Source organism: Zingiber officinale, chromosome 1B (assembly GCF_018446385.1).
Source record: "Zingiber officinale cultivar Zhangliang chromosome 1B, Zo_v1.1, whole genome shotgun sequence".
NCBI classification, from domain to species: domain Eukaryota; kingdom Viridiplantae; phylum Streptophyta; class Magnoliopsida; order Zingiberales; family Zingiberaceae; genus Zingiber; species Zingiber officinale.
The window spans coordinates 169,282,648-169,309,935 of NC_055986.1; the positions used below are offsets into that span (position 1 = coordinate 169,282,648).

The 27,288-nt window shown below is 36.3% G+C and overlaps 2 protein-coding genes, 1 long non-coding RNA gene and 2 pseudogenes across 4 annotated transcripts; 3 read left to right on the plus strand and 2 right to left on the minus strand.

Moving 5' to 3' along the window:
• Nucleotides 1–3,575: 3,575 nt before the first annotated feature.
• Nucleotides 3,576–7,491, minus strand: LOC121991397 (C-type lectin receptor-like tyrosine-protein kinase At1g52310). Of its 2 annotated transcripts, none has more exons than XM_042545413.1 (4): nt 7,213–7,491; nt 5,924–6,349; nt 5,093–5,663; nt 3,576–4,342 (listed from the first exon to the last, which is right to left on the minus strand). In XM_042545413.1, the coding sequence occupies exons 1-4, from the start codon at nt 7,322–7,324 to the stop codon at nt 3,763–3,765; spliced, it is 1,689 nt and encodes a 562-aa protein (XP_042401347.1). In that variant the 5' UTR covers nt 7,325–7,491; the 3' UTR covers nt 3,576–3,762. The 2 variants fall into 2 exon arrangements, with proteins under 2 accessions (XP_042401347.1, XP_042401342.1); XM_042545408.1 differs by having other exon boundaries at nt 5,093–5,666.
• A 208-nt stretch (nt 7,492–7,699) lies between these two features.
• On the minus strand, nt 7,700–8,548 carry LOC121991413 (annotated as a pseudogene).
• An 8,659-nt stretch (nt 8,549–17,207) lies between these two features.
• On the plus strand, nt 17,208–18,488 carry LOC122045014. The gene has a single exon (XM_042605059.1). It carries the CDS (start codon nt 17,208–17,210, stop codon nt 18,486–18,488), a length of 1,281 nt encoding a protein of 426 aa, XP_042460993.1.
• An 803-nt stretch (nt 18,489–19,291) lies between these two features.
• Nucleotides 19,292–22,442, plus strand: LOC121991421 (annotated as a pseudogene).
• Nucleotides 22,443–22,981: 539 nt separating this feature from the next.
• LOC121991430 lies at nt 22,982–25,753 on the plus strand. The gene is made up of 2 exons (XR_006114690.1): nt 22,982–24,073; nt 25,506–25,753. It is a non-coding gene; the product is annotated as an uncharacterized LOC121991430 (long non-coding RNA).
• The last annotated feature ends 1,535 nt before the right edge of the window (nt 25,754–27,288 follow it).

Here is a 27,288-nt window from a genome sequence, read left to right on the forward strand (position 1 = left end):
CAAATGCAGCAACACTTCTTGCTAGATATTTAAAACAAGAGTACAAATATTATTTTAATCCATCTTAATCTTATAAGAAGTACAATCAAATATCAACTGTGCTATGAACCTACACAGTAGTGTCTATACAGTATATCTCAAACCCATAAGCCAGACTTTGTTTTTTCATAATCCTTATATAAACGTTTATGATTTGACTATCAATAGGCTTACCAAACAAAAAAAAAGACAAAATACAGGTCTAGTCAAGCTCAGGAAGTCATCTTGCCAAATAACAACACTAGATGGAGAGAAAAATTATTTCCATTACAAATATTGAGAACAGAGTGTCAAGACAAAATTTAACATATTCAAATTAAACTTACTCCAATTTATCCTAAACAGAAATTCTGTGAACACCTTTCTCTCTTCTTTTGATCATTCTTCATGGCCAAAGAAATCACTTCTCCCTTTATATGCATCCATTTTATTTTTGGCAGGACTCTTGTCATCTTTCTGAACATCTACGATGGAGTTTATCTATGCTGCAATATATTTAGTAATATAAGTTAAAATCCATTCATGTTTAGCAACAATATATAATAACACACAAAAACTATTAGACTTCAAAATAACCATAGAAAGGTTATGCTCCATCTACCTATTTTATTCCCTTCCTCCTGCGTTTTGGAGTTGAGCTAGGAGGAGTCACAAACATTGACGTCTTTCTTTTCGTCACATGATCAGCTCTATTCCTCACAGTATCCACAATAGAAGATTGAAAAAGACTGATCTTTTATATTTTTGAAATAGCAACATCACTCCCAGAAACATGCTCTTCACTTGAACCGCTATTCTTTTCTACTTCCAATCTGTCACCATCAGATCCTACCAATCCAGTGTTTTCTTTATTCAATTGAAAAATAACATCTTTTACCATCAAATCAACATTATCATCCAAGTTAGGAGTTAGATTTTCATTCACTTCCACATTCAACTCAAATAACCTGGCAAGTTCAGTCTCACCACTGACTTCGACTTCAACATTCTTATTCTCTTCAAAATTAAAATTTCCTTTTTCACAACCTATTTTTTCACTAACTAGTTTTGGCTCTACATCATCATTACTCTTTTCTTCACTGCTTGGTTCAGTCATCATCTTCTTATTAGCTAATCCATGACATCTCACACAATGCTTTTACTATCAGAATAAGAGTAATGTAGTCAAAAAATTTCTTATCATCATTATTTAACATAAATAATTTTATTATTTCTATATTTACCAAAGAACTCCCTTTTTTGCAGCTTAATAGAATCTCCTTATCCGAAAATGGTATTATATACAACACCTTTTCATAATTATAAATAAAACATCACCTCTACAATCATATTTAAAAAAACATACTCAAAACATAGTAACTTGCCATGTTGAAATCAATGCCGGTAAATAATTTCTCGGCAGTATTACGTTGGATGGAAATCTTACTCCTTTCCTAACAAAACAACCCAGGAAAACACTATAAAGACCGTGTATGTTCAAATAAAGGTATTCTTTAATATAACCAAACTTGAATACACAAATATATTATTACAATAATATGAAATATATCACAATCGTACTTCAAAAATTAAAAACTCACTAATAGTCCAATAGTACAACTATTTACATGCTTTTTGCTTCCTTCCAGTCTATTGCCATTACTGATGGTATGTAAAATAAGTTGGTGACATACAAATCTATATGTTGCATCTCCCCACGAGTAATCAAAGAACCTCATCAAATTATCAATGTAGGACATAATAAATCGAGAAGTGGAATAGTTACCAACAAGAAAAATAATACAGTTAAAAAAAAAAGATAAATAAATAGCCTAACAAAATCATCCACTTCAAAATCTTTCTCTAATCCAGCTAATACAAGTATTTTATCATGAATTGTAGTCCTATTTATGTTGCTGACTTTTCCTCCAAATAACTGAGCCACAAATTTTGACTTCATGTTGGCATCCAAATCAATAGGTTGCCCCACATGGGCCAAACCAAGGATGATGCAACACTCGGTCGATGTGAATGGAACTACAATGTTATCACCAAACAAGAAAGAATGTGAAGACTACTGGAATCTGTTTAATACTAAATCTATTATGATACTACTAATTGACATCTCAATAATCTCGAGTCATGGAGCAAGTGGAATGCTTTTGATCCTCTTTTTTTACTTATTACCCAAATTGGGTAACACTTATCCAACACAGCTTTGAAATATGTCGATGAACAATATGAACATGATTGTTTGTTGCTCTTGCTCTTCTCAACAAATTTCCCCTTAATCTCCTTTAATTTTATAACTCTAGTTTTCTTTCTCATTTCTGCATAAAAATAAATTACTTAACAATTCATACTATAAACTATAATCCATGGAAAATATGGACATCAAAATGAGTATATTATTCAGTTTATTGATAATCACTACATAACAATCACATATCTCATTCAATCATTCGATTGAAAAAGAGAAAACACAAGTACATTCATAAAACATGTTGCAATTAGAAATCCAAAATCCATTTTTATTTAAACTAATAAAATCAACCACCCTCAAACAACAAGAATAATTTATAATTCATACCATAAAGTACAAATCATGGAAAATATGATCATTAAAATGCTTAAATTGAGTATATTATTCAATTTTTTGTTAATCAATACATAAAATAATATATATCTTTCAATTCTTCAATTGAAGCAGATAAAACACAAACACACTCAATTGCAATTCAAACTTCAAAATTAATTTTATTTGAGTCAACTGAATGGACAATATCAATAATTATAACAATTTACTCATTCATACCCTAAAGTACAACCCTATAAATTTTAGGCATCAAAATGCTTAAATTGAGTATATTACTCAGTTTATTGATAATTACTATAAAATTTGCACATATCTCACATTCCTTGAATTGAAGAAGATGCAATACAAACTCATTTATAAAATTACAATGCAGACACCTAACCCTAATTTTATTTAACCTCAACCTCACAAAATCAAAAATACCCATGAACTAAAGTTTCAATTTTTCGCAGAGGAATAATAAATTAGTTGAAATCTAGGATGCACAAATTTTATTTACCGATTATTCAAGAGTTTAAGATGATTTAGTTGGATTGTGTCGCCTCTTTGATTTTTGCCTTCAACGTCGATGGAGATGTTTAGGGACGAAGCCGAGGAGTGCGTCGTCGATGGGTTGAAGTCGCAAAGGCAGAGTGCATCGCCAAATTTTGGAGTCACGGAGGCTGAATACGTCGCTGATATTTGGAGAGGCAAAGTGATGCGTCATACATTGGGAGAGAATGCATTCAGTTGTGCATTTAAATCCAAAGAATTATATAATTTCGCCAAGATTAAGGAGTTGAAACAAATAAACGTGTTTAGTCAGATGTCGGAAACAAATTTCTACTGACACAAGGACTGAATGCAATTGTTTAAGATTGCATGGAGATTTTAGAATAATTTTCCCTTAAAATTAATCGAGTAAAGTCCAGATTATTATAAAATTCACAATTAACATAAAGATAATACAAACAGCATAAGATACTACTATCAAACTTGAAGCACTGCAATGTAAGAGTAACTTATAAGGAAGCTTGTTCTCGACAAGTCTTAGGTTATAACCACTATATATGTAAATTATCATCGGCTACAATGACACGCCATTAACTTCTAAGGCAGCTTTAAGCGATGAGAATCATAGTAAATTACAAACACTATTTAAATTAACTTCAGCGAGGATACTCCACCTCCAACGGCAACATTGGCGATGTTGCGCTGGTGCTCGTGCCGCTTCTTGGCTGCTCGGAGAGTGCTCTCAGACCCAACTGCTGCAGTTGATGCACGACATGCGACATCCTTGGCCGAACTGATGGGACAAGTTGGGTGCATGAGTATACGAGATCCACAGCCTTTTGTATCACCCCGACCTCTGGGATGTCAGATATGAAAGGATCGAGGAGTTCAACATATCTGTGGGACTGAACTAGCGGGGTCGCCCACTCAAATATTGTCTGCCAGCCCACGGATTCAACAGCCTGGCTTGGTCGTCGGCCGCTGATGATTTCCAGCAGCAGCACACCGAAACTATAGACATCACTTTTAGTTGTCAATTCGTTTCGATACATGAACTCTGGAGCAAGATATCCATAGGTTCCCGCTGTCTTTGTCCTTTCATGCATAACTTCCCATGGCACAATCTTGGAAAGACCTACACCCATCAGATGAGACCCAAACTCTTCGTCAAGAAGGACATTGCTTGCACGTATGTCGCGGTGTACAACTTGGGGCTTCACCTTGTCATGCAGGAATCTGAATTTGTGAAAATCAGTTAGTATGAGTATGAACTGAGTTCAACACAGCATCATCAACAAACCATGATTTGAAGTCAACAGCATGCATTTTACCTGCCATTTAGCACTAATGTACGACGATATAATTAATAGTTCACAACGACAAATCTAATTAGGTGGATCTTATCCTGCTATATCCTATAGCCATTGGACATGTCAGACGTTGATCAATTATATCCTTAATCCTAACTGGTCTTTCACACCTTCACCACATCCTGTAGGCATAACTAGAATGAATCAGAAGTGAATAAGCCTAAGAAGAACAGATGTGGAATTCTGTAGAAAAACTCTATAATTTAAATAAAGATACTTGTGACAAACCAAGGAAAAGGACTAAAGAGTTGTTCCTATCATGGTAGTTCAATATATCAAACATTGGAGAATAAAGATTCTGATACTTGGCCTCTTCATTTCCTCCTGTACTCATGTTGGACACTAATCCTTCAAGTTGACACTCAATTCCCCCATTTTGATTTGGTGAAACAATCATGTCAGACACATAGAACATGGATCTACATCCATGTGGATACTCATACAAAAGAATTTTTAAATTACTATCTTTCATACTTTGTAATTCATTTGCACAAAAGAATTGTCTTATAAATTAGGAGAGCACTACGTAGGCACCAAACGGCAAAACAAAAATACAATGGTAAGAAATGATTATATGCATATGCTTATCTTGATATTCATTTTCTACTATACTTACGCAATCCCTTGAGCAAGTGTTGTAGCAACTCTCATCCTCATGGCCCAATCTAAGCTTCGACCGCCTCTTGGCATGTGGTGCAGCCATCGATCCAACGGCCCATTGGCAACAAATTCATAGATAATATAGCGATCACCATGATCATAGCAACAGCCTTTTACAGCAACTAGATTAGGATGATGAAGTTTGGCAACCCTTCCAATCTCAGAATAGAATTCCTTCTTCCTTTGAAGGCTATACCTCTTCAGTCTCTTAACAGCCACTCTTGAGCCGTCAGGCAAGAGACCACTATAAGTTCCACCAGTTTTGGCATCACCAAGAAGTCTGTTTCCTTCACTAAAGTTCTTTGTAATTGATCTCAGCTCTTCGCTGGTGAATACTTTCCATAATGGAGGAACTAATGCAGCTGTTGAAGGACTAGAAATTTTGCGAGACCGTCTGCGCTTCTTGCTTCGCCTATATACTAGCAGCCATACGACAACAACCAAAGTGATGAAAAGGATTAATCCACTGACAGCTGCAAGGGCGATCATATACTCCATATGGCAAAGCTTGTGGGAACATTTGTTTTCTGCTGCAAATCAAAATTATCACTTGGCTAAATAGTGGCACAACAGAACAAATTCCATTGACTAACTAGCAATACAGAGTGGATGAAATGCTGAAACTGCAAATAAGGGGGGAAAATAGTAGACTTGATTCCAATGGGCGCACTAACAGTACTTACATAATGTTGCCATAATAGTTTAGACATAAACCAGAAATTTTATAAAATAATGCCAAATTTAGGAACTCGATAAAGAAAAGGATCATTAAAAAGTCATGTAGTACCTCGAGTAACCATGCAAATATAGTCATGTGATGTATTGCAGCTTTCAGCGACAAGAGCCACATGGCTATTAGGCACCAATGTACACAGATCAGGTGGGCTCATTCTGTTGCACGAAGCACTTGAACAATCAAAATGAAAAGATTTGCCAGGGAAAACAGATTCATTCCATCTCGAAATATTGTCAGACCATTTCCAGCGAAATCCGAGAGAAGAATTATAACCTCGTCCTCCCACCCAGCATCCTCTAATGCTTCCAGCGCATAAGCTTTGAGCAAAACTCAACTCATCAACTGAAGTGAGGGCTGCCAAATAGCCACTAAAATTCTGGCAGACTCTCTCTGATTGAACCCAAGGCAGAGAACCAGTCATATGCATAAAGCATTTGTTCTTACTGGGACTGACATGCCAACCATCAGGGCAGTATGCTATTGAAAGAAAGAATATATTAAAAGCATGTAAATCTACAACTTATAGAGTTAAGACAAATAATATATTTATAGAAAGAAAGGGTAGACAATAATAAAAATGCAGACATTCTCTTGTTAATGATAATGCCCTACAAAATTGAATTGTAAAAGAAATCACTGGAAATATAATTGTATTATTCATTTATTCACAATCTTGTTATCTTGCGTATAACACATTTTAATAAAAGGTACTGATAATATTGTTGCTTGAATAAGATATGAGACAATCTGAAAGCATGGGATGATACTATTAAAATGTCCTTGGTTGATTTTTAAGAGAGGACATCGACTTCACGGTGTGACTGGTATATACAATATTTTTATTATGTGATAATAGCAGATGACTCACACCTATAAAAATGGTGATCACCTCACAGCTATATAGATATGTCAGTGTCTAAACAAGTGCATATGTGAAATTGTTAGAGAATTCAATTGTTAACTTACCGTCATATTTGGACAAGTATATAAGTGAAATTCTTGCACGCCTGTATGCATATGCTAGTTGTTAACTTGCCTTCAAATCCTTATTAGAAGTAAAATAAACATAATTAATTCATAAAGCATGCGTCTTTCACTGATTAGCGCCTCCCTAGCACTTATATCATGCTCCAAATTCTACAAATATCGATCGTACCTACAGAACCAGCAAAAAACACTCCCAACTCCAAAATTCGAGCAAAAACCTACACCGATCGACAACTAAAGAAGCGAATTTGCTAAAACTGTAATTGATGTAATGTTGTAGTCATTTTTTCAGCATCACGCAACAAAAACCCAACTGGAATGAAAAAAAAAAAATGGTTAGGGTTACAACTCACGGTCTTGAGCTGAGACGACAGCAAGGAAGAAGCAGATGAGGAAGGAGGAGAGGAAGGCAACATCCCTAGATCCACCGCCACCAACACTGCCACTACCTCCTCCCTCCTCCATAGCAAAACGCGCTTCCCCTACTAAATTTCCAAATTCCGCCACCGCTCCCGGCGGCGAACCCCAAACCCACAGGAAATCTGGTAGCAGAGGGCGACGACGACAGAACGCGTAGAGAGAGGCGCGTAGAGAGAGGAGAAGTGAGAAGATCGCCTCCTCTTCCTCTTCTGCGATCTCGATGCCTCACTCTTCCGGTTTATTCCCAAGTCAAAGGAGACAGTGACGGTCCGGGCCAATCAACTGCTACTGTGGGAAATTTCCACAAAAGTAATTGAAATAATTAAACATAAAAATAATATTAATTAATTTAGAAATAAATGAGAAGTATAATAAATCACATAATTCCAATTTTATAATAAATTATCACAAAAAATTAAAATTCTTTTAATTCGACATGTGAACGCAGTGGCATTGGAGGTGGCATCACTTTCCACATTCATTGCGACCGTGGCAGCTCCAATAAACAAAAGAAGCAGATGGACCAAAGAAAAGAGCAAAGCAACAAGTGCGCCGCCGCCGCCGCCCTCAATGCAGCCAAGAGCCATGGGAGCCGCCGACCGGTGGCGGAGGAGCTCCGGTTTGGCCTGCCAACGACAGCTCGAACTGCTTCAGTGGAAAAGAAGGGAGGGAGAGCAACTCCGGGGAGGCCTTGTCCAACGGCTGAGTCAGAGTCCATCCAGTCCTATGTGAGTAACATGCTGAACGTCGGTCGGAAACCCAATCTCCATCTCCACCTCGTCGTCGTCCTCCTCCTCCTCCGCCTCAAATGCAAAGTAGTTGGATAAGTTCTTGAAGCTCTTGACTAGCTTTTGAAATGAAAGATTGCTGAAGGAGTTCTTCGGCTTCCCAGTCGGCTGTCCCTTAGCATCTCCACCTTCAAAACAATAGTTAAAGCAGAGGGGCTCTGAAGTGGATGACTCTCATGATAACAGCACAAAGAAGAGAAAAAGAATGCTACTAGATGTTGCTGGGAATCCCTCGGCTTGTGCTCTGTTTAGTCGATTTTCATGGACCGCGATGCTCGAATGGGAGGCGCAACCAACAGAGAAGGGGAGGATGACAAACCGAGCCATCCACTTATCGCTCATTGCATCATCAAAGAGAAAGAACAGATGAATTTAAGGTTGCTTAAGGGAAGGTTGGCTTTGTTAGCAAGAATAATGAATCATTTCAGGTGTAGGATTTACCCAAGTTTGGTTGAGGGGTGTGTATGAGGGAGAGAGGGACGGGAAGACAGGACAATCATGGAGTGGATTGAGTGCTCCATTATGTAGATAGAGGAATTAAACTTCTGGTCCACAATCTGTTTTTGTGTGTCACAGCTGCTTGACATGCTGTGACCAGTTGCTAACTTCCATTTCCCTGCAGAACCAACAAACAACTTGAGCATGTTACCAAAAAACATATCACCTCGGGATGGTCTAGTGGCTAGCGCATGAGGTGTTGTCATCATGAGGTCTGGGGTTCAAATCTCGACAAAACTGAGATAAAATGTCTCCCTTATGTGCTAGTCACTATTCCAAAGGCTGGTAGCCCAGCTAGTAGCCGCCCGTGTTTACCTCCTCCGTGTTGGTTCTGGGACGAATTGACGGGAGTGCTGGGGACGAGCGTATTCGCCTTTTGCCACTATATTACCAGAAAATACGGTGCGATAATAAAAAGTAGGACAGACTCTCAACGAGAGTTTGATTCTCACACAAGGCATTTCACATAGTTGCAGTGGTTGAATCACACTCATGATGCTGATAATTCTGATGGCTGATTGGAAACTTCAGTCGGTCACCTTAAAAATTAGTTGGTTTAAAAAAGAGGAGTAAAATCATGTCCTATCTCCGAATTTGTTTTTTCATACCTGCGTCACCCAAAAGGGAATTATGTAAAAGAGATAAAACAGAATTATCAAAATTGACCAGATCAAATTACCAAATCAAATAATATTAGTATTTGGATTATTCTAATAATTCTGTTATAATTATTAGAATAATTCTCAGAATTATTCTTAAAATAATTCTCAGAATTATTCTTAAAATAATTCTATTATTTATTAATTGGTCAATTGACCAAGTACTTTTTGAACATTATATATTGTATTGTCCTTAAGGCAAATATCAATAAACAATAGATTTTATTGCTTTCATATTATTTCTTCCTCTCTCCCTATTCTTCCTCTTTCATGGTATCAGAGTCATCTCTTTTTTATCTTCCCTCAATTTCTTGAGGTAGAGATCCAATAAACGGTGAACTTTTATTTTTAATTTTTCCCTCGGGCCTCTTCTTCTCTCCTATGTGTTTTAATTTTTTTATTCTTCTATATTTTTCAGAATAAACGAAAAATACTTATTTTCTTCCGCCGACAACCCCTTTGCTTCTCTTTTCTCTTCCTTAATCTCTGTTTTTTTCCCGTCTCAGTGGTTTTTCTCCACTACCATCGGACAAGTTATTTTTTACTTTAGATGTCAAATACTTGACGACATCAAAGAGACCAAAAGCAAAGTTCAGACCGATGTCAGATTTGTCACATCATTGGTCATACTGGAAATATATGCTCTAAAAGACTTGATTGGTCTCGGGTAAAATGTCAAATTTGTCTCAGAATTGGACATTTCGGTATTCAATGTCCTAGTCCATTTGACTCAAATTTTATTGGTGGTCCTACGACTTCAAGACAACCATCTATTTCACAAGTATATCCTAAAGTCCTTTCGTCTATGCCTACTTATGGTAAAACTCCAAAGTTTTCATCTACTGATTGATATATTGACATTGGAGCAACTCATCATGTCACATCAGATTATAATATCTTTATAGGCGTAATGTCATATTATGGCTCAGATACGGTTCAAGTAGGCGATGATTCAGGTTTGCAAATTGCTAATCTTAGAAACACATATGCTCATTTATCTAATCGAACTTTTCACATGCGCAATGTCTTTTATGTTTCATCTATCACTAAAAATTTACTTTCTACACGTCAGTTTTGTCTTGATAACAATGTCATTTTTGAGTTTCATCATAATCATTATCTTATAAAGGATAAAGGAACAAATGTTATTGTGTTTTTTGGGAGAATAAAAAATGGCCTCTACTGTCTTCAAAGTTCTTCAATCAAAGCTTTTGTTGGTGAACACACAAATAAATCGGCTTGGCATGCTCGACTTGGTCATCCTTCCCTTTAAATTGTTCGGTCAATCATCAATAGGTATGGTTTACCTACTTCCATTACCTCCTCTCCATCTCATTCATGTACGGCCTACATGGAATCTAAAAGTCATAAGCTACCTTTCTCTTCATCTGATCATGTTTTTAATTTTCCACTTGAAATAATCTATTATGATATTTGGGGTCCTACACCTATTTTGTCTAATCAAGGTTTCCAATATTATGTTACCTTCATTAATCATTTTAGTAAATATACTTGGCTTTATCCTATGAGAAGGAAATCTGATTTATTTGATATATTCTGTAATTTTCAAATTCAAGTTGAACGATATTTTAATCGTAAAATATTCTCATTTCACTCTGATTGGGGAGGCGAATATCAAGCTCTCCATCTTCATCTTATCTCTTGTGGAATTGTTCATCGAGTTTCTTGTCCTCACACTCCAGAACAAAATGGCTCTACTGAGAGAAAATATAGACATATTGTTGAAACTGTCTTAGCTCTTCATCATGCATCGGTTCCGCGCAAATTTTGGGATGAAGTTGTTAACACTGCGGTATATCTCATAAATTGACTCCCTACTCCATTGCTCAATTATAAATGTCCTTTTGAAAAACTTTATAATCAAATCTCTGATTACACTTTCCTTCGAATTTTTGGTTGCGCATGTTATTCATGGTTACACCCCTATTCTAAACACAAACTTGACTCTCGTTCACTACAATGCGTTTTTCTTGGTTATAGCAATTTGCATCATAGTTATCGTTGCTTACATATACCAACAGGACGAATTTATATTTCACGACATGTTACTTTTGATGAGTCTCTATTCTCTTTTTCGGTAGCTTCTTCAATCTCTCCTCCAGATACAAGTGACACCTTCTTAATGTCACTTAATATTATCAGAAGTGATTGCATCCTAGGTCTTGCTCCGGAGTTCTCTAATAACTCTCCTATACCATCAGAATCACCTCAGGTTGCTGCTCCAATCTTGGAAGCCTCGCCGATCGAAGATAATATGCTCTCTAGTTTTGGATCCTCGGATAATACAAGTCCATCATCTACATCACCATGTCATCCTACTTCCTCGTCGTCATCAACAAGTGATTCAAATGATAATGCTCCTAGTCGCATGCTTCCCGTTAGTGACATTTATGAGTGTTGTCCACCAAATGCAACTCGATATCCCCTTCCACGAGCTCTAGTGGTCTCTTCAAAATCTATTGAACCAACTTATTTTACACAAACAAACAATGATCTAAACTGACGTAGTGCAATGACTACAGAATTTGATACACTTCTTCGCAATGGAACATAGAGTCTAGTTCCGCGCACTCTCTCAATGAATGTTGTGGGCTCTAAATGAGTATTCCGTCTTAAGTATCGAGCTGATGGTTCTCTTGAACGACACAAAGCTCGACTTGTAGCCAAAGGATTTAGTCAACAACCAGGTATTGACTTTAATGACACTTTTAGCTCAGTCATTAAAATTACATCTGTCGGACTATTATTATCAATAGTTGTTAATTCTAATTGGCTTGTATGACAATTGGACATTTCAAATGCATTTATCCATGGTCATCTTGAAAAATCCTTATATGGTCTTCGATAAGCTCCTCGTGCATGGTTTCATCGACTATCTAATTGGTTGCAAGCTCAAGGATTTTCTGGATCAAAGACTGACTCGTCTCTATTTCACAAATATAATGATGGATATATGATATTTTTTCTTATTTATGTGAACGACATTCTGATAATCGACAATGATAACAAGGGTATCATAACTTTATTAAGTCTTCTTAATCAAAAATTTCCTACTCGAGATTTGGGTATTGCTCGTTTTTTATCTTGGTATTGAGCTTATTCCACATGAGCATGACTATCTTCTCTCTCAGAGCAAATACATTATTGGACTTCTTCAAAGAGCCAAAATGGATGGAGCACGCCCGATCTCTACACCAATTGCTATAAACAACTCTCCAACTTCATCCTCTCCTGCTCTATCTGATCCACAGATTTATCGAAGTATTGTTAGGGCCTTACAATATGTCACTATCACACACCCTGATATTACTTTTGCGGTAAATCATGCTTGTCAATTCATGCATGCTCCAACTGAACAAAATTGGGATAATGTAAAAATAATTCTTCGCTATCTCAAAGGTACTATTCTACATGGTCTTCTTTTATATCGCCAATCGTCTCGAGATTTACATGCATATAGAGATGCAGATTGGACAAGTTCTCCTGAAGATAGACGCTCTACTAGTAGATATGCAATATTTCTTGGACGAAATCTTATCTCATGAAATTTGAAAAAGCAACTTACGGTATCTCGTTCAAGCACTTAGGCAGAATATAAAGCTATAGCAAATACAATGTCAGAAATTATTTGGCTTCAATCACTTCTCTCTGAGTTTCATCTTGCATCAAATATTGCACCAAAAATTTGGTGCGACAATATTGGAGCAACATATATCACGACAAATCTAATCTTTCATGCTCGTGCAAAACATGTGAAAATTGATTTTCATTTTGTTCATGAACGTGTGACAACTCAGAGATCTCCCGTTGAGTTTGTCGGGGGGGGGGGGGGGGGGGAAAAGAGATAAAATAGAATTATCAAAATTGACCAGATCAAATTACCAAATCAAACCATATTATTATTTGAATTATTCTAATAATTCTGTTATAATTATTAGAATAATTCTCTGAATTAATCTTAAAATAATTATGTTATTTATTAATTGGTTAATTGACCAAGTACTTTTTGAACATTATATATTGAATTGTCATTTTGACAAATATCAATGAATAATAGATTTTATTGCTCTTATATTATTTCTTCCTCTCTTCCTATTCTTCTTTCTTTCATTATGGAGAGGTTTTTCGTTTTGGTTTTGCTCTCCGCCAGAGCAGGTGTTGGTTTTAGTTTTGCTCTTCGCCAAAGGAGGTTTTAAGGGGGAGGCTGCCGCAGAGGGAAGGGGTCTTTTTGGGCGTTTTGGCTTCTGTCGGCACGAGCAGGTGTTGGTTTTGGTTTTGCTCTTCGCCAAAGGAGGTTTTAAGGGGGAGGCTGCCGCAGAGGGAAGGGATCTTTTTGGGCGTTTTGGCTTCTGCCGTCACGAAGGAGGGGAGCCTTCGTATTTTTCACCGTCGCCGCAGGCACGAGGCATGGATGTTGCTACCCCCACTCGGTGCCACCTCGCGCGGAGGCTCTCGCTGCCACCTCTCCGAAACCCTCATACGCCTCTCTCTCTCTCTCTCTCTCTCTCTCTTTTCTTCGTGTTTTTCCAGTGTGGTCGCCTTTGCAGCCACGAGGCATGCATGTCGCTGCCCCGCTCGGTGCCACCTCGCCGGAGGCTCTTGCCGCCACCTCGCCGGAGGCTCCGTCGCCACCTCTCCGGAAACCTCATATGCCTCTCTCTCTCTCTCTCTCTCTCTCTCTCTCTCTCTTCTTCGCGTTTTTCCAATGCTGCCGCCTCACGCTGAAGATTGCCTCACTCTCACGAGCGTCGCCTTCAACGTCGTCCGCAGTCGATGCCTGCTGCCTTCGTGTCCAGACCGCCCCACCTCTCTTCCTCTCTCCCTAGCGCCAGCCATAACATTTAGCGGCCAAACGTCGCTCCCCGCCTCGCCTCCTTCGCCGTCTACCCCTCACGTCACCTTCGTCGTCGATCGGACCACGCAGCCCATGTGCCGCCGCCTCCAGTGCACCTCCAGTAGCTTCTGTCGGCCACCCAGGGCCCTCTCCAGCGTTGCCCTCTCCAGGGTTGCCTCCTCCGGTGGATGCCATCTCCAACGACTGTAGCCTCCACCTCCTCCACAGCAACCGCCTCCTTCGGCAACCGCCTCCTCCGGCGGCTGCCTCCTCCAACGGATGTCGCCTCCAGTGGCCGCCACCTCCACCTCCTCCACAACCGCCGCCCTCCGGGCAACCGTCGCTTGGGTTCTTAGACTTGTCCATGGTCCCTATTCCATTTCGACACTATATCACTTGGTTCACTTTGGCTTTGTATCGCCTGTTCCCGCTCCGTGTTGTTTATCTGCTCCGGCCTTCAAGTCGATGTGGTGTCCGGCCGATAAGCCGATGTGGTTCCAGCCTTTGAGCCGTTGATATGTTCCAGCTCATTTGCTCCACATGGCCTTTGGCCCTGCATTTCCCCGGGCTTCGCGTCGACTCAATTCTCCATTCAGTCCGACCCCTTCAGGCTATATAAAGTCCCACCCCTGTGGGCCAAGGTACAGGAAGGCTACCGTTTCCCTTTTCATATATGGCATTTATATTCGTTATTATATTTTTATATCAATGGAGGTTAACCTGAGATAGCTCATCATCTCCGTTTACTCCTGCGGGTCGAGCGTTACAATTAGTTCATCGATCTACCAGAGGATACCCCTCGTGGCCAGGATACGTCACTGTACTCATTCTTTATTCATGTTATTGTTCTACTATTATTTGGCTGTTTATATATTTTTGGGATATGCCTCAAGCATCAAGGTATCAGGGACCGGGATAACCCGGTCACTGGCTACAAGTAGCGTTGACCAGAGGTCTCTTGACGATTTGGTGAACATAGAAAATAGTTCATCATCACCCCTCTTCACTTCAGGTCATGGAGATACGATCATCATTTCAACCACATCATTGGTAATTCTATCTTCTCATACTCCCGTCAGGATCAATATGTAAAAATCCTACCACAGGTTTGTTTGCAAATCAATTTGCAGCAAAAAAAAAACAAACATTTAAGATAATATGAATTATGAAAGCTTACTATATGAAAATCAAATCAGTACTTTTGCATGGTTTTGAACTTTGAGACAACTCGAATCTAGCATTTTAAATCCTGCCACCATGAAATAACAAGAATTGAAAGTAAATAGGGGAAAAAAACCTAGGCATTTGATTTGATCATTTAAATATTAACTTACAAATTAATTAAGCATGTAAAGGTATCTCTAATTACCTTTACTTCGTGTTGATATCTAGAGCAGCAAAGTCAAATCATTCAAAAATTTGATATAGCTAGAAAAGTCATTTGCATGATTAACATACTCAAATCTTTTGAGGGCCTATAACCAGTTTGCCTAGTCTTGTGGGAGAAGTATTTAATTACCAATTGTTATGGTTGAGAGGGTGACAATCAACACACTTGATCTTCAATATTTATTTTCTAATTCATAGAATTTTCCTCTCAGTAGTCAATTACTTTAGATTGTCTAATGTAAATATTATCTTCAGATTACTCTATGCAGGGTTTGATATTTCAATCCCTGCACAGGCAGAAGCAGGGCCAGAAAATATCAGACTTTGCACAAGGCTAGGAGCAGAGCCTAATATTTCAAGCCCTACGCAGGACCTGAAAGCGTAGGGTCAGGAGCAGGGCTTGATATGTTGCAGTGAGTGAAGAGGACAGTGAGGGGAGAGGATGACGAGCGCACAGGAATCGTTTCCTCTGCCCTAAGCTTAGCTGTGGAGCTTTGACGAGCGACATCCGAGCAGCGCTACGAAGGGAAAAGGAAATCGCGACACCACGTGTGTGTATATATATATATATAGTTAATATATTTTATATTTAGGGAGTTGTATTTATTACAAGAAAATCCGAAAGACAAGTTGATGATACGAATATGTACTTAGACGACCAATAAATGTTTCGGTTAGATGATGTGAGACTATGACAAATACACACATCAAACGAGGAAGAGAAAAATCAAAGAAGATTTGGTTAGCAATAATAAAATAAAATAAAATTTATTTAAGTATGAATGATGATATAGTAGGGGATAAAATCCAATGATGTAAAAGGATCTATAAAATTGACCTCACTAATTATAATACAACTTAGTTATTGTTATAATAGAAATAGTTAAAAATTTTAGTCATTTTTCTTATCAATTTCTGACTCCGCTCCTAATTGAAGAGCACAACTCCATTATTCAATTACAACTCTATCTTCTTTCTCATTTTCACATATAATGTAAGTGAACGATGAAGGTGTACTTTGATACTTCCCAATCAAGTTAAAATAGGTAATTTATTGTTTTGCCTTGTAATTTAAAATTACAATTTATTTCTAATACTCTATTTTTTTATTAATATATATTAAATGGAGGGGTGAGATGGAATAGATAAATTATGAGAAAAAATAATTAAAAAATTTACTCGTTTATGGTGATGAGGAACAAAGAACTAAAAAAAAAGACTATATTATGTTCGAGAAATATTCTATAATGGAGATTTGTATATTATGTTCGAGAAATAATATTGATTATGTTCAAGAACTAATATTACTCTTTTAGGATGATGAGGAACAAAGAACCAAGAAAGACTTTCGCAAAAAGAGTTCATTAATTCGCTCTCATTTCTTTTAATTGTAAGTCAAGTTTCCCACGCTAAGGATAGCTGTGGGTCCCACATTTGACCAACTAAGCGTGAATCACCACGATCGACAGTGCGGTTAGGTTAGGTCAAACTAGATGCAAAATAAGTCTGTCGTCAAACATATTCATTATAGATTCAAAGATATATTATTTTTTCTAATTTACTCGTATAAATAATTTTTACAACATACTTTATGTTTTTTTTTTTTTTTTTTTCTATTTTTACAAAACTTCTTTTGCAAGCTACCTCGTTAATCTATCTAAATCGAGTAAATTAATACAGATAAAAGAGAGTAGAACTTGAGCTTAGCTAACCCTATCACACATAACTTCATCACATCCATGGCGGGACCGAACCCAGAACTTAGGTCACTATCATTCTGGGTGCTCCTCCGTGAAATCTGCCAATCCGAATCCCAATCCGTAGACTGGCCAAATCTACCAGATCATCTCGTCGATTTCGTCTTCAATCGCTTGAATCGGTTCAACCGCGTCAAATTAGGAACCCTATGCATGGATTGGAGCAAACATGTACGCCGCGAAGATTTTGGGTCGCCTGGTGTTCTTCTGCTATACCGTACTTCTTCCGAAGGATACACACATCGCCTCTTCGTGGTTGACTTCCCCGAAGACCCCTTCGCCGAGCTTTGCTGTCCGACTATCGTCGGCCACAAAGTGATCGGATCTTCATCCGAGGGATGGTTGACTTTTGTCAACCAAGAATTGGAAGTGATCAATTACAATCCGGTCACAAGGGGTCGTATCCAACTTCCCTCGATCGCCAGCCTTCCCAACCTAGACGACCGCTATTTTAGTAAGTTCATTTTCTTATCTCCATCAAATTCGCACAATGCAGCGTTATTGTACGGAGATGGATCCTTGGCGGTCACGACAATGGGGGAAGCCAGGTGGATCAGCGTGAAAGGCGGCGTTATGGTCAAAGATATGCTTTTTTCTGGTGGACTGTTGTACGCAGTGGATATCAACGCCAATATTCTTGTATGCGACTTCACGTTCCCTCCAAAGGTGACCGATATCATCCTACTTGATTTTGGGCCACAGTTACAGCTTTGGCAATGGCTGTTGCAGTTGGTGGAATGCTCAGGCGAGATCTTGTTAGTGGCACGGAAGATGGTTCCACACTCCGACCAGATCCATCAAGAAAGAACCCAGCAATTTAAAATTTTTAAAATGACAAATATAGTAGATCTTGATCGCATATCTCCTGAGTGGAATCACAAGGCAGCTACATGCCAAGAAGTGGAAGATATAGACAATCAGGCTTTATTTTTAGGAATAAATCAGTCGGCACTCTACTCTACCAGGGAGTTTCCCATTTTGAAAAAGAATTCAATATATTTTAGTGACCCCGTCAAAGACTATATTGATAGCCAACTGGAGTATGATAGACTTAACACGGACATTCCCGATGTCGGAGTCTACAGTATGGAGACGGGTAGCATCAAATGGTTGCTCGATGCTGATGAGTTTGCAGGATTCTCCATGCTGCCACCAATTTGGTTTTTTCCCCCAATAGATAAAGATTTGTTTTTTGTAATAATGAGCATTTTCCCTATGATAGACTTCTATGCTCCTTTTGATTACAGAGTGAGTAGAAACTGATTGATAGCAGCAACTGGTTGCTAGATGCTGAGTAGGATTTTTTTCCTTCCAGATATTATAGAAAGGAGCATTTTTTTTTTGTAATAATGAGCTTTTCCCTGTAAATTTGTTCAAGTGGATGCACTATTGTGCTCCTTTTGATTTCTACTAAAAACTCACCGAACATTTGTTGGATATTCATTTTATTCTATTTGATTAGTCAGAAACTTTAATCATAAAAGAACATGCTAATATATGCAGTTAGTAAAACCTCAATTACCTAATTGAGAGTTCTAGCCTTGGATGATATGGTATTAAGTTTCATTGTAATAATCATAACAGTTTTAGTCTACTTTATGATTATTTTTCTTCTTTTGCCTTCTGCTTGCCTCCTCTGTGCCTTTCATTATGCCTGCACATGTCCTTTATCATCTTTGATTCCACATGGCATGATTGCCAAAGTTGTCTTAGGCGACCGTGCTGCAAGAAAGTAAAATACTTCTTTAGCACTGCAAAGCTTATTTTCCTTAATGGAAAATGAAAAAAAAAACTTTTTTGGAATGTTCTTTTTCTGTCTTAATCTCTCACTGTTTGGTTTTCCCAAAATTAACATGAGAACCTCACTGGAGTTTGTGTTTGGTAGACCTTGGATCAAGAATAATCTCTGGAACACTAGGACCAATTTTCCTTCTATTTGTAAAACAATGGGCTATCTCCACATAGTGCCATTTTATTTAAGAAGTATTTTTAGTGCTTATATTATGCTCCAATATCCTTGTTGAATAACTTTCTGCATATTCATCAATAATTATCTTCATGTTAGATCATGGATCTGACTTTTATGTTGTCATTTGTTCGTGATCCTAGCATTTGTAAAAGTGGGGCTGCAAATATTTTTATCAAGGTATTGAACATTTTTTGTTGCACTCAATTTTTCTTGGGTTTGACAACCTTCTTAAGCTTCTTTAATTTGTTTACTTCTTTTCTTCAGAATCTAGATAAAACAATAGGCAATAAAGGACTACATGAGATCTTCTGTTCTTTTGGTAATATTTTATCGCTCAAGATAGCTATAGATGCATTTGGCCAGTCAAGGGGCTTCACAAAATGCCATCAACCGGCTAAATGGCTTGCTTGTAAATGATAAACCAGTTTATGTTGAACCTTTCATTTGCAAGCAAGAAAGGGAAAACCCTGCAGAGAAGACAAAATTTTGTAATGACTTTGTCAAAAAACCTTTCAGAATCCACTACAAAGGAGGGCCTAGGAAATATTTTTTGGAAAATATGGGAAAATCACTAGTGCAGTTGTTATGACCGAGGAGGATGGAAAATCAAAGTGCTTTGGATTTGTCAATTTTGAAGAATCCAGATGATGTTGCCCAAGCAGTTCAAGAACTCAATGGGCAGAAATTTGATGACAAGGAGTGGTACGTTGCAAAGGCTCTGAAAAAAATCTGAAAGGGAATTAGAATTGAGGGAAAAGTTTGTCCAAAGTGCCAGGGAAACATTTGATAAGTACCAAGGGTTTAACCTATATTCGAAGAACTTAGATGACAGTATTGGAGATGATAAGCTGAGACAATTATTTTTTGGGTTTGGGACAATAACTTCTTGTAAGGTACTTTTTCTACACTTCCATTTTTTGCTCAACCTGTTTATTATATTATACTACTTTTCTATTTGATATGGTCTATATGCAACTGAGTCAGAGGTTATGCGGGAACCAAACGATGTGAATAAAAGTCTCTGGATTCGTTTCTTTCTCAACTCCTAATGAAACAGCTAGAGCTGTAAGTTCTCACTTTTTTTTTTTTTGTATTTTGAAAATAGTAAACTGAATCTTCTTTCTGTATTTTGGTAGTTGGCAGAGATGAATGGAAAAATGATTGGTGGGAAGCCACTTTATGTAGCACTTGCACAAAGTAAAGAAGAAAGAAAAGCTAGGTTCCAGGTATTCAATTTGAATCTTTTTCTTTTATCAATCCATCAAAGTTTCACATGCAGCACTTCATGCTTAGCTCAGTTGTTAGGAACCTGAATTAAAAACCTTTATATTAAGAGGCAATATGTTCACTAATTCTTGAATTCAGAATGTTGTCCTGAAATTCTTGGTTGCTTAAAATGTAATTGATTTTGTACATGTGTGGGGAGTTGAATAAATAAGGCAGAAACTGCTTCTAAAGAATCAAGTTTTTGTTTTTGTTTTTGTTTTCCATTCAGTTGAAATAATCCTTTTTTAACTTTAATTAACTGTTAACTTTTTTCCTTTTTTACTTTGATCTAGTATGACACTGACATTGCTAAAACATGATTTCACTTCCTAGAATATTCTTGATAATGACAGTGAGTACCTTATCAACATAGTTCAAGAAGCTTTATTGATCGACTAGATACAGGAGATATCCCTCAATGTATATATATATATATCTTTCTCGATTTCTTTTATATACTATGGCCACTAATATTGGGAAATGATCATCACCAAGAATTAAGCTTTATGGTTTCAAACTATAATTAGATTTTCACCCTTTTACCTTGTAAGTATCCACTTTTGGATAGGAGTTCAGGATGCGCCAAAAAGCTTGATTATGCCATGAACTGACCTTTTTTTTTTTTAGTTTCTCATTGATCTAAGGTTTTCTCTCTTTTATTAGATTGTACAAAATATTTGGCATATATGGATCTGCTGTCACATCTGATTTCAACTTTCTGGGCTATATTTTCCAGGCACAGTTTTCACAAGTACATCCAGCAATAATGGCTAATGTTGGTCCACGTGTTCCCATCTACTCTAGTGCCCCTGTTATGAGGCAACAAATATTTTATAGACAATCTCCCTCTGCTCTTGTTCCACCACAGGTAAACTGCTTTGTTATTATATGCTTGATTACATCCTATGTTGGGACAAATGGTTGTTGTTGATGATGATATTTACACCCTATTTGTTGTGCTTGAGAGTCTTGGGAGTGGGGACTCTTGTTTTTGGTAATCAATAGTTCGACATGATACTTTTTAGTTGATTGACTGTCTCAAGAGTGTTTATTATGCACAAGTTGGGCTTGTATACATGGTAAAATTATGCTATGGGTTGTTGAGTTTAAATAGTAAACTTGACGCCTATGTTTTTAGGATTGGTTAACTTTTAGCAAACTTTATATTTCAGCTTCCAATTCTTACCGTTAATTTATGTTTATTTATTGACTGCAGACAAACTACTGGTTGAGGTTCAATCAACAAAACTCATCATTTTCAAGTATTGCACTTTGCTATTTTAAAATTTTTTATGTCCATTATGTATGTTTGTAACTAAACAGAGACTTCAAGTAATTGGGCATCGCAAATAATCAAAGGCCAAACCCACATCACTCATGCCATGCATGTAGTCATCTAACTAATGAACAGTGCACATAAGTTTGAGCAGTATTACTGGTTCTAGCTATTTTATAATTTATAGTCTGATTGTATCTGCTGATACAAGTTTATATACTGCTCGGTTCAACTGCTATAATGGTTCAAGCCTAAACTCTTATATGTATTCGTTGAAAATATTCAGTCATGCAACAGATTACATATTTTGGAAATTGTTTATTATTTAGAGTTATTTGCCAGTGATCCCTTTGTTTCTTTTCTTATGCAGTCAGCTAAAGTCATTCGGAAGCTTAGTGAAATCCTTCGTGAAAACCTTTATTTGCTTTGCTTGCCGACCTGAACAAGTGAACTTTCCTTTATGTCTTTCTACACGTAATCTATTGGTTACACAATGTGGTTTTGTGGAAATGTCTTGGATGACTGTAAGTCAATCAACAAATAAAGAGAACTTAGTGACAGTTCTAGCCATGGGTCTCCTTCTGAATTATAAACTGTCCAAGTCTGTACAGGGATTGTGAGAGAAGCTTGATGGATTTTGCTGCAAGATCTTGTTTTGAAACGGTGAACCTAGAAAATATATAAAAATTGGGAAACTTTATTTCATGGTGACTTTATTTCGTGGAATATTTTTTTATATGGAATAATAGTGATTCTTATATTTGATTATAAAACAAACTTTTCAATAACTTTACTATTAATCTATTGTATTTAAAGTAAAACGTATTTTTCACCTGAATTGATTGCCTTAAAGTTTATTCTAAATTTAGACCATTATTTTATTTTTGGTTGTTGTTGTATATTCTGTTCAATTTGTTCATATTATTTTTCTTCTAAATTTAAATATCTAATGATATATTTTTAAAGTATAACCATTTTAAATATACTTGTCAATATTTCTCTTGGTAAAATGTAATGCTTATGTGAATATTAAGGATGAAATTGTAAAGGTTTTGAAAAGATTAGTGATTGTTTGGTGGGTGTCAAACTTAGATCATTTTAAATAATGTAAACTTTAGGGGGCAAAGTGAGACGAAGAACTCATCTTGACCGTTGGATTACGTGAACACTGTATACGTCTGCTGTGCCCGTTCTCCTGTTGACCTAATTTAGCCGTCAACTTCCTCCTCTCGCCTTCCCTATAAATAGTCATTTCTCCGTCCTCCAAACACTTCGCTCAAAAGCAGAAACCAACCTACAGTTTCGGCGGCCGCAAAAATCTTCGGCTTTGAGATTACGGTGGTAATGCTATTCTCTACTATTATTCTCGTCTTGTTTCTTGGTCTCGAGGGTATTTCATGGAGGACATGATGCGGTTTTATGATATTATTATTTTACAGTATTTCGATGTGTGATCGGTATATTCTTCTGCTAGAGATATAGCTTGATGGGTTGATCTGATTCCAGGCATTTTTTTTTTCTTTTTCTTTTTGATCCTAGGATACTTGAGGTTTATTTGATTTTTTTTTTTTTTTATGATCTTTTATGTAAGATTACTTTAATGGATTTGAATTGAGGAGTTAATGTTAAATGGCAATGCGCTTATGGACGGTCAGATGCTGATTCGAACTTGCACATCAGCACATAACACAATCATAAGCAAAAGAAACCATTGCCACTCACAATCCCTCCTTGAAAGCAATCAATTTCAAGGAGATTACACTTGGTGGCATTCATTTTAACTTCAGTTTATGGCTCTTGTTTTTTTTTTTAATTTTTAATTTTTAATTTTGTAATGTGAGTAGAATTAAGCTGATCCTGGTTGATTGGAGAAGCTTAGTTTTTCTTATTTTTGATAGATGTTTATGTAACCTTTTATCTTCTAAGAAAAAAATTGATGGATTTTGGGAAATCTTAAACAAGCACATAAAAAATGTAACAATACCATTAACTAAAGAAATTAATTGCCACTCAAAAACCCTTTTTGAAACAAATCAATTTCTAAGGGAGTCCACCCGAAATCCTGGTCATTGGGAAATATTGCTTAAGTTAATTTTTATCTCTGCCATTTTTTTACTCACAAAGATACTCGTAGTTCATATTTAATATTTTTCATTTTTAATCATTATGTTCATGTTAATGTTCTTTGTATTTGTTTTTTGGATACTCCATATACTTATTCATTGGGAAGTAAAGGATTGTGCTTATGGAAGGTCAAGTGCTGATCTGAAACAGACACATCAGCACAACACAATATCATAAGCTAAAGAAACCATCTGCCACTTATAATCCCTCCTTGTAAGCAATCAATTTCAAGAAGATACACTTGGTGGTGTTCATTTTAGTGTTACTTTTTTGCTACTTGGTTCTTTTATCTCATCATTGTGACTTTTTTCCTGGATTTTGTACAAATAGGGTGGGTTTAAATCTTGTTGTGGTGCTTAGGAGATTGATTCCATTTTAATGACTAACTGTGAGATGAATTAACCATTGCTCATATCCTAGGCCTTTTTGGAAGAGCACCTAAGTTAATTCTGGTCCCTGCCATTTTTTTTACTAAGATGTTTTGAACAATTTATTTCATTTTGTTTACTTTATATTAAATATTTATGCATTTTTTGATGGACTCCAAATAATTTTTTTTGGAAATGGTTGTGTGCTTAATTGCTCATGAATGATCAAATGTTGATACAAAATAGGCACACATTAACTCATAAACCCCACAGCAACTTGCTAGCCCTTCAAGAAAGCAATACATTTTGAAAGTGCACTGGTGGTAGTCATTTAAAATGGACTAAGCTTAGCTCGTATATCCATAGGTTATTTGCAACATTGCTAAGTTGATTTTGATCCGTCATTTTTTTTCTTCTTTTAACTCCTAGTGTCACTCATCATTTTTGACTTTTAATATTTTTTTTTGTTAATCTCTTGGTCGTGTTTTTTATGCCAAAAAAGTTTCTAATGGTTCATAATTTTTTGGATAATTAAAAAGGAATGTGCTTATGGACGGTCAAGTGTTGATCTGAAACAGGCTCATCAGCACACAACAATAGCATAAGCTAAAGAAACCATTGCCTCTCGCTATCCCTCTTTGAAAGCAATCAATTTCATTGAGGGTACACTAGATGGCATTCATTTTTATTTTTCATCTCCCTCTTTTAAATATCTCTGGACAGCCTATGTTTCTTGAATTTTGTATGTATCTAGTTTCTATTCATATATTATTGAGCAGTATTAATAATACCACTTCAATTGATCTTGTTCAATGGCAATGGCTTGGCAAATAATTTTATGCAAGTTCTATTATCATACATCGATGATTACTAATATGCCAAATTTGATCACAACAATTTTTTTCTGTCTTCCACAATCTAACAACATGTATTATTTTGTGTCTTGGTATTTGTTGCTTCTTCTGAAATTTGATAGTCTTGATATCGACTATTGAATCCTCCTATTTTCTCCAGCTAGTGGCTAGTATTTTTTTAAAATCAGTGAGTGTCTAGTTTTATTATCACATGCTGCTGCAGCTTTTAGTTTCTTCTGGTAATTTTTTCAGATAATGCAACTTGTAATTTTCATTTTGCAACTCTGTTTTGCTATATACATTCTTTTAACATAATATTCCAGTGTGAAGTTGTGATTTCCACAACCCAGTCTTCTGAACTATTACTGTCTTAGATTTATTAACTTAAATTTGTTTGCTCACTGGATGAAATTTTTCTGAAAGCTCAAGAACTCTGCTAGAAATAGCTATGGAATCAAAATACAAAAGGGATCGGGCACTTATCTGCTAAATTCTGCATCCTGAAGACCTGAAGTGCTCCAGAACGTAGCTCTATTAAGACCAGAAAGAAACCTTTTGATGTTTCAAGGGATGACTGTTTGTAAGATTAAAGCGTTTTGTTCAGAGAATTTGAGAATGTTGTTTAAATTGTATGAATTATAAAAAAATAAAGTTGCAGAAATTTGATACAATTTTAATGTCAAACTATATGTCTTCCCGAATTAGGAGTGTCAAAAATAAATTTGAGCATTAAGTTTGATTTTAAAAAAATCAAGTTTGGATGGGAGTTTTTTGAGTTGGTTTAGGGTTGGGTTAGCTTAAATTTAAAATTTAGAGATTTTTTTAAAGTTAAATTAAGTTTTATTTTAAAAATCAAGATGTTTTAGTATATAAATAGTAAATGTTTAATAATAGTAAAATATTGAAATAAAAGTGAAGAGTTAAGGTAAATTGTAAAAAAAAAATCTATAATTACAATTTAAAATTTATCCTCAGCAAATATTTATTTGATAGGATTCTTTTTAAATTTAACATATTTAAATTAAAATGTAATATATTTTTTATGTTTGTCTTTAGGTTTAGATGAAACTTCTTTTTTCCTTGTTTTTTCTGTCAAATTGCTAAAATGTTATCAATATTTGCATTTCTTCTGAAAGATATTCATCAGTAATAAAACTTTGAAGATATTATTTTAAAAATAAATAAAGGTTGGAGGATGAAAATTTCTCAATTTCAAGGTCTCTTAAAAATAACCAAACAAAATCGGAAATAAAAAAAAAAACCTTAAGAACTTTGATTTTGAACTCTTCTTTTCCTCAAAACACATTTATGTTTATTTTAGTGTTACCTAGCACACACTCGACAATAGGATAGCCTATTGCATCATGGGGATTTCACACAATTTTCATGTGCAGTAGATTAAACTTGATGGCCTTAATCATGCAATGCCTAAAGTTAAACTTAAAACTTGTCGTGCCAAACTCTTTTTCAAGCCCTTCTGGCTGCGGAAGGTTAGTTTTGATAGCCGTTTAAATGGTCAGATTATTCATCAAATAAGAAGTGCTTTCATAAGGATTGATCATATAATTGAGGGCCTAGAACTGATCTAAAATCATTCTCAACGCAAATTCAATATAGTTCCAAGGTTTCGAGGTAACACTATATAACTAGTTACCGAGAGGAGTTGTATAAGTGAGACAACAAATACACAAGGCATTTGTGAATATGAAGGAAAAAACTAGGTATTGGTAAGACTCTTTGTCACCAGCTACAAGTTCTCCCATAGTGGGAATTATCGAAAAAGAATAATAGTCATATCTGCAAAAGGGGCTTCTTTGAGTCAAGCAAATCGTTTTAATCTTCACTTTAACAAAGAACACAACATACATTTTGGTAGTCATTAACTTGATGCACAAAAGTAGATTGCATTTCAAAGGAAATCTACAACTTGTGGGGAAATTTGATAAAAGTAATTCAACAGTTTTTACTTACAGCTCTTTGAAATATGCTACTTCTGAAATGATTTCTTCCTGTTTCCATGGGCATGTGCCTTGGTAATTTTTGAGCTTCCAAGAAACAAAGAGGATGCATGAACTATTTATTTATTCCTTCCATCTTGAAAGAATAAATTCTTGCAAGTTAGATGAATTCAGACTTGGTGAAGCTAACATCTCAAACAAATCCTATACATGAAGAGGTGGATATTGGAGGAAGCTTTAATGCTTTA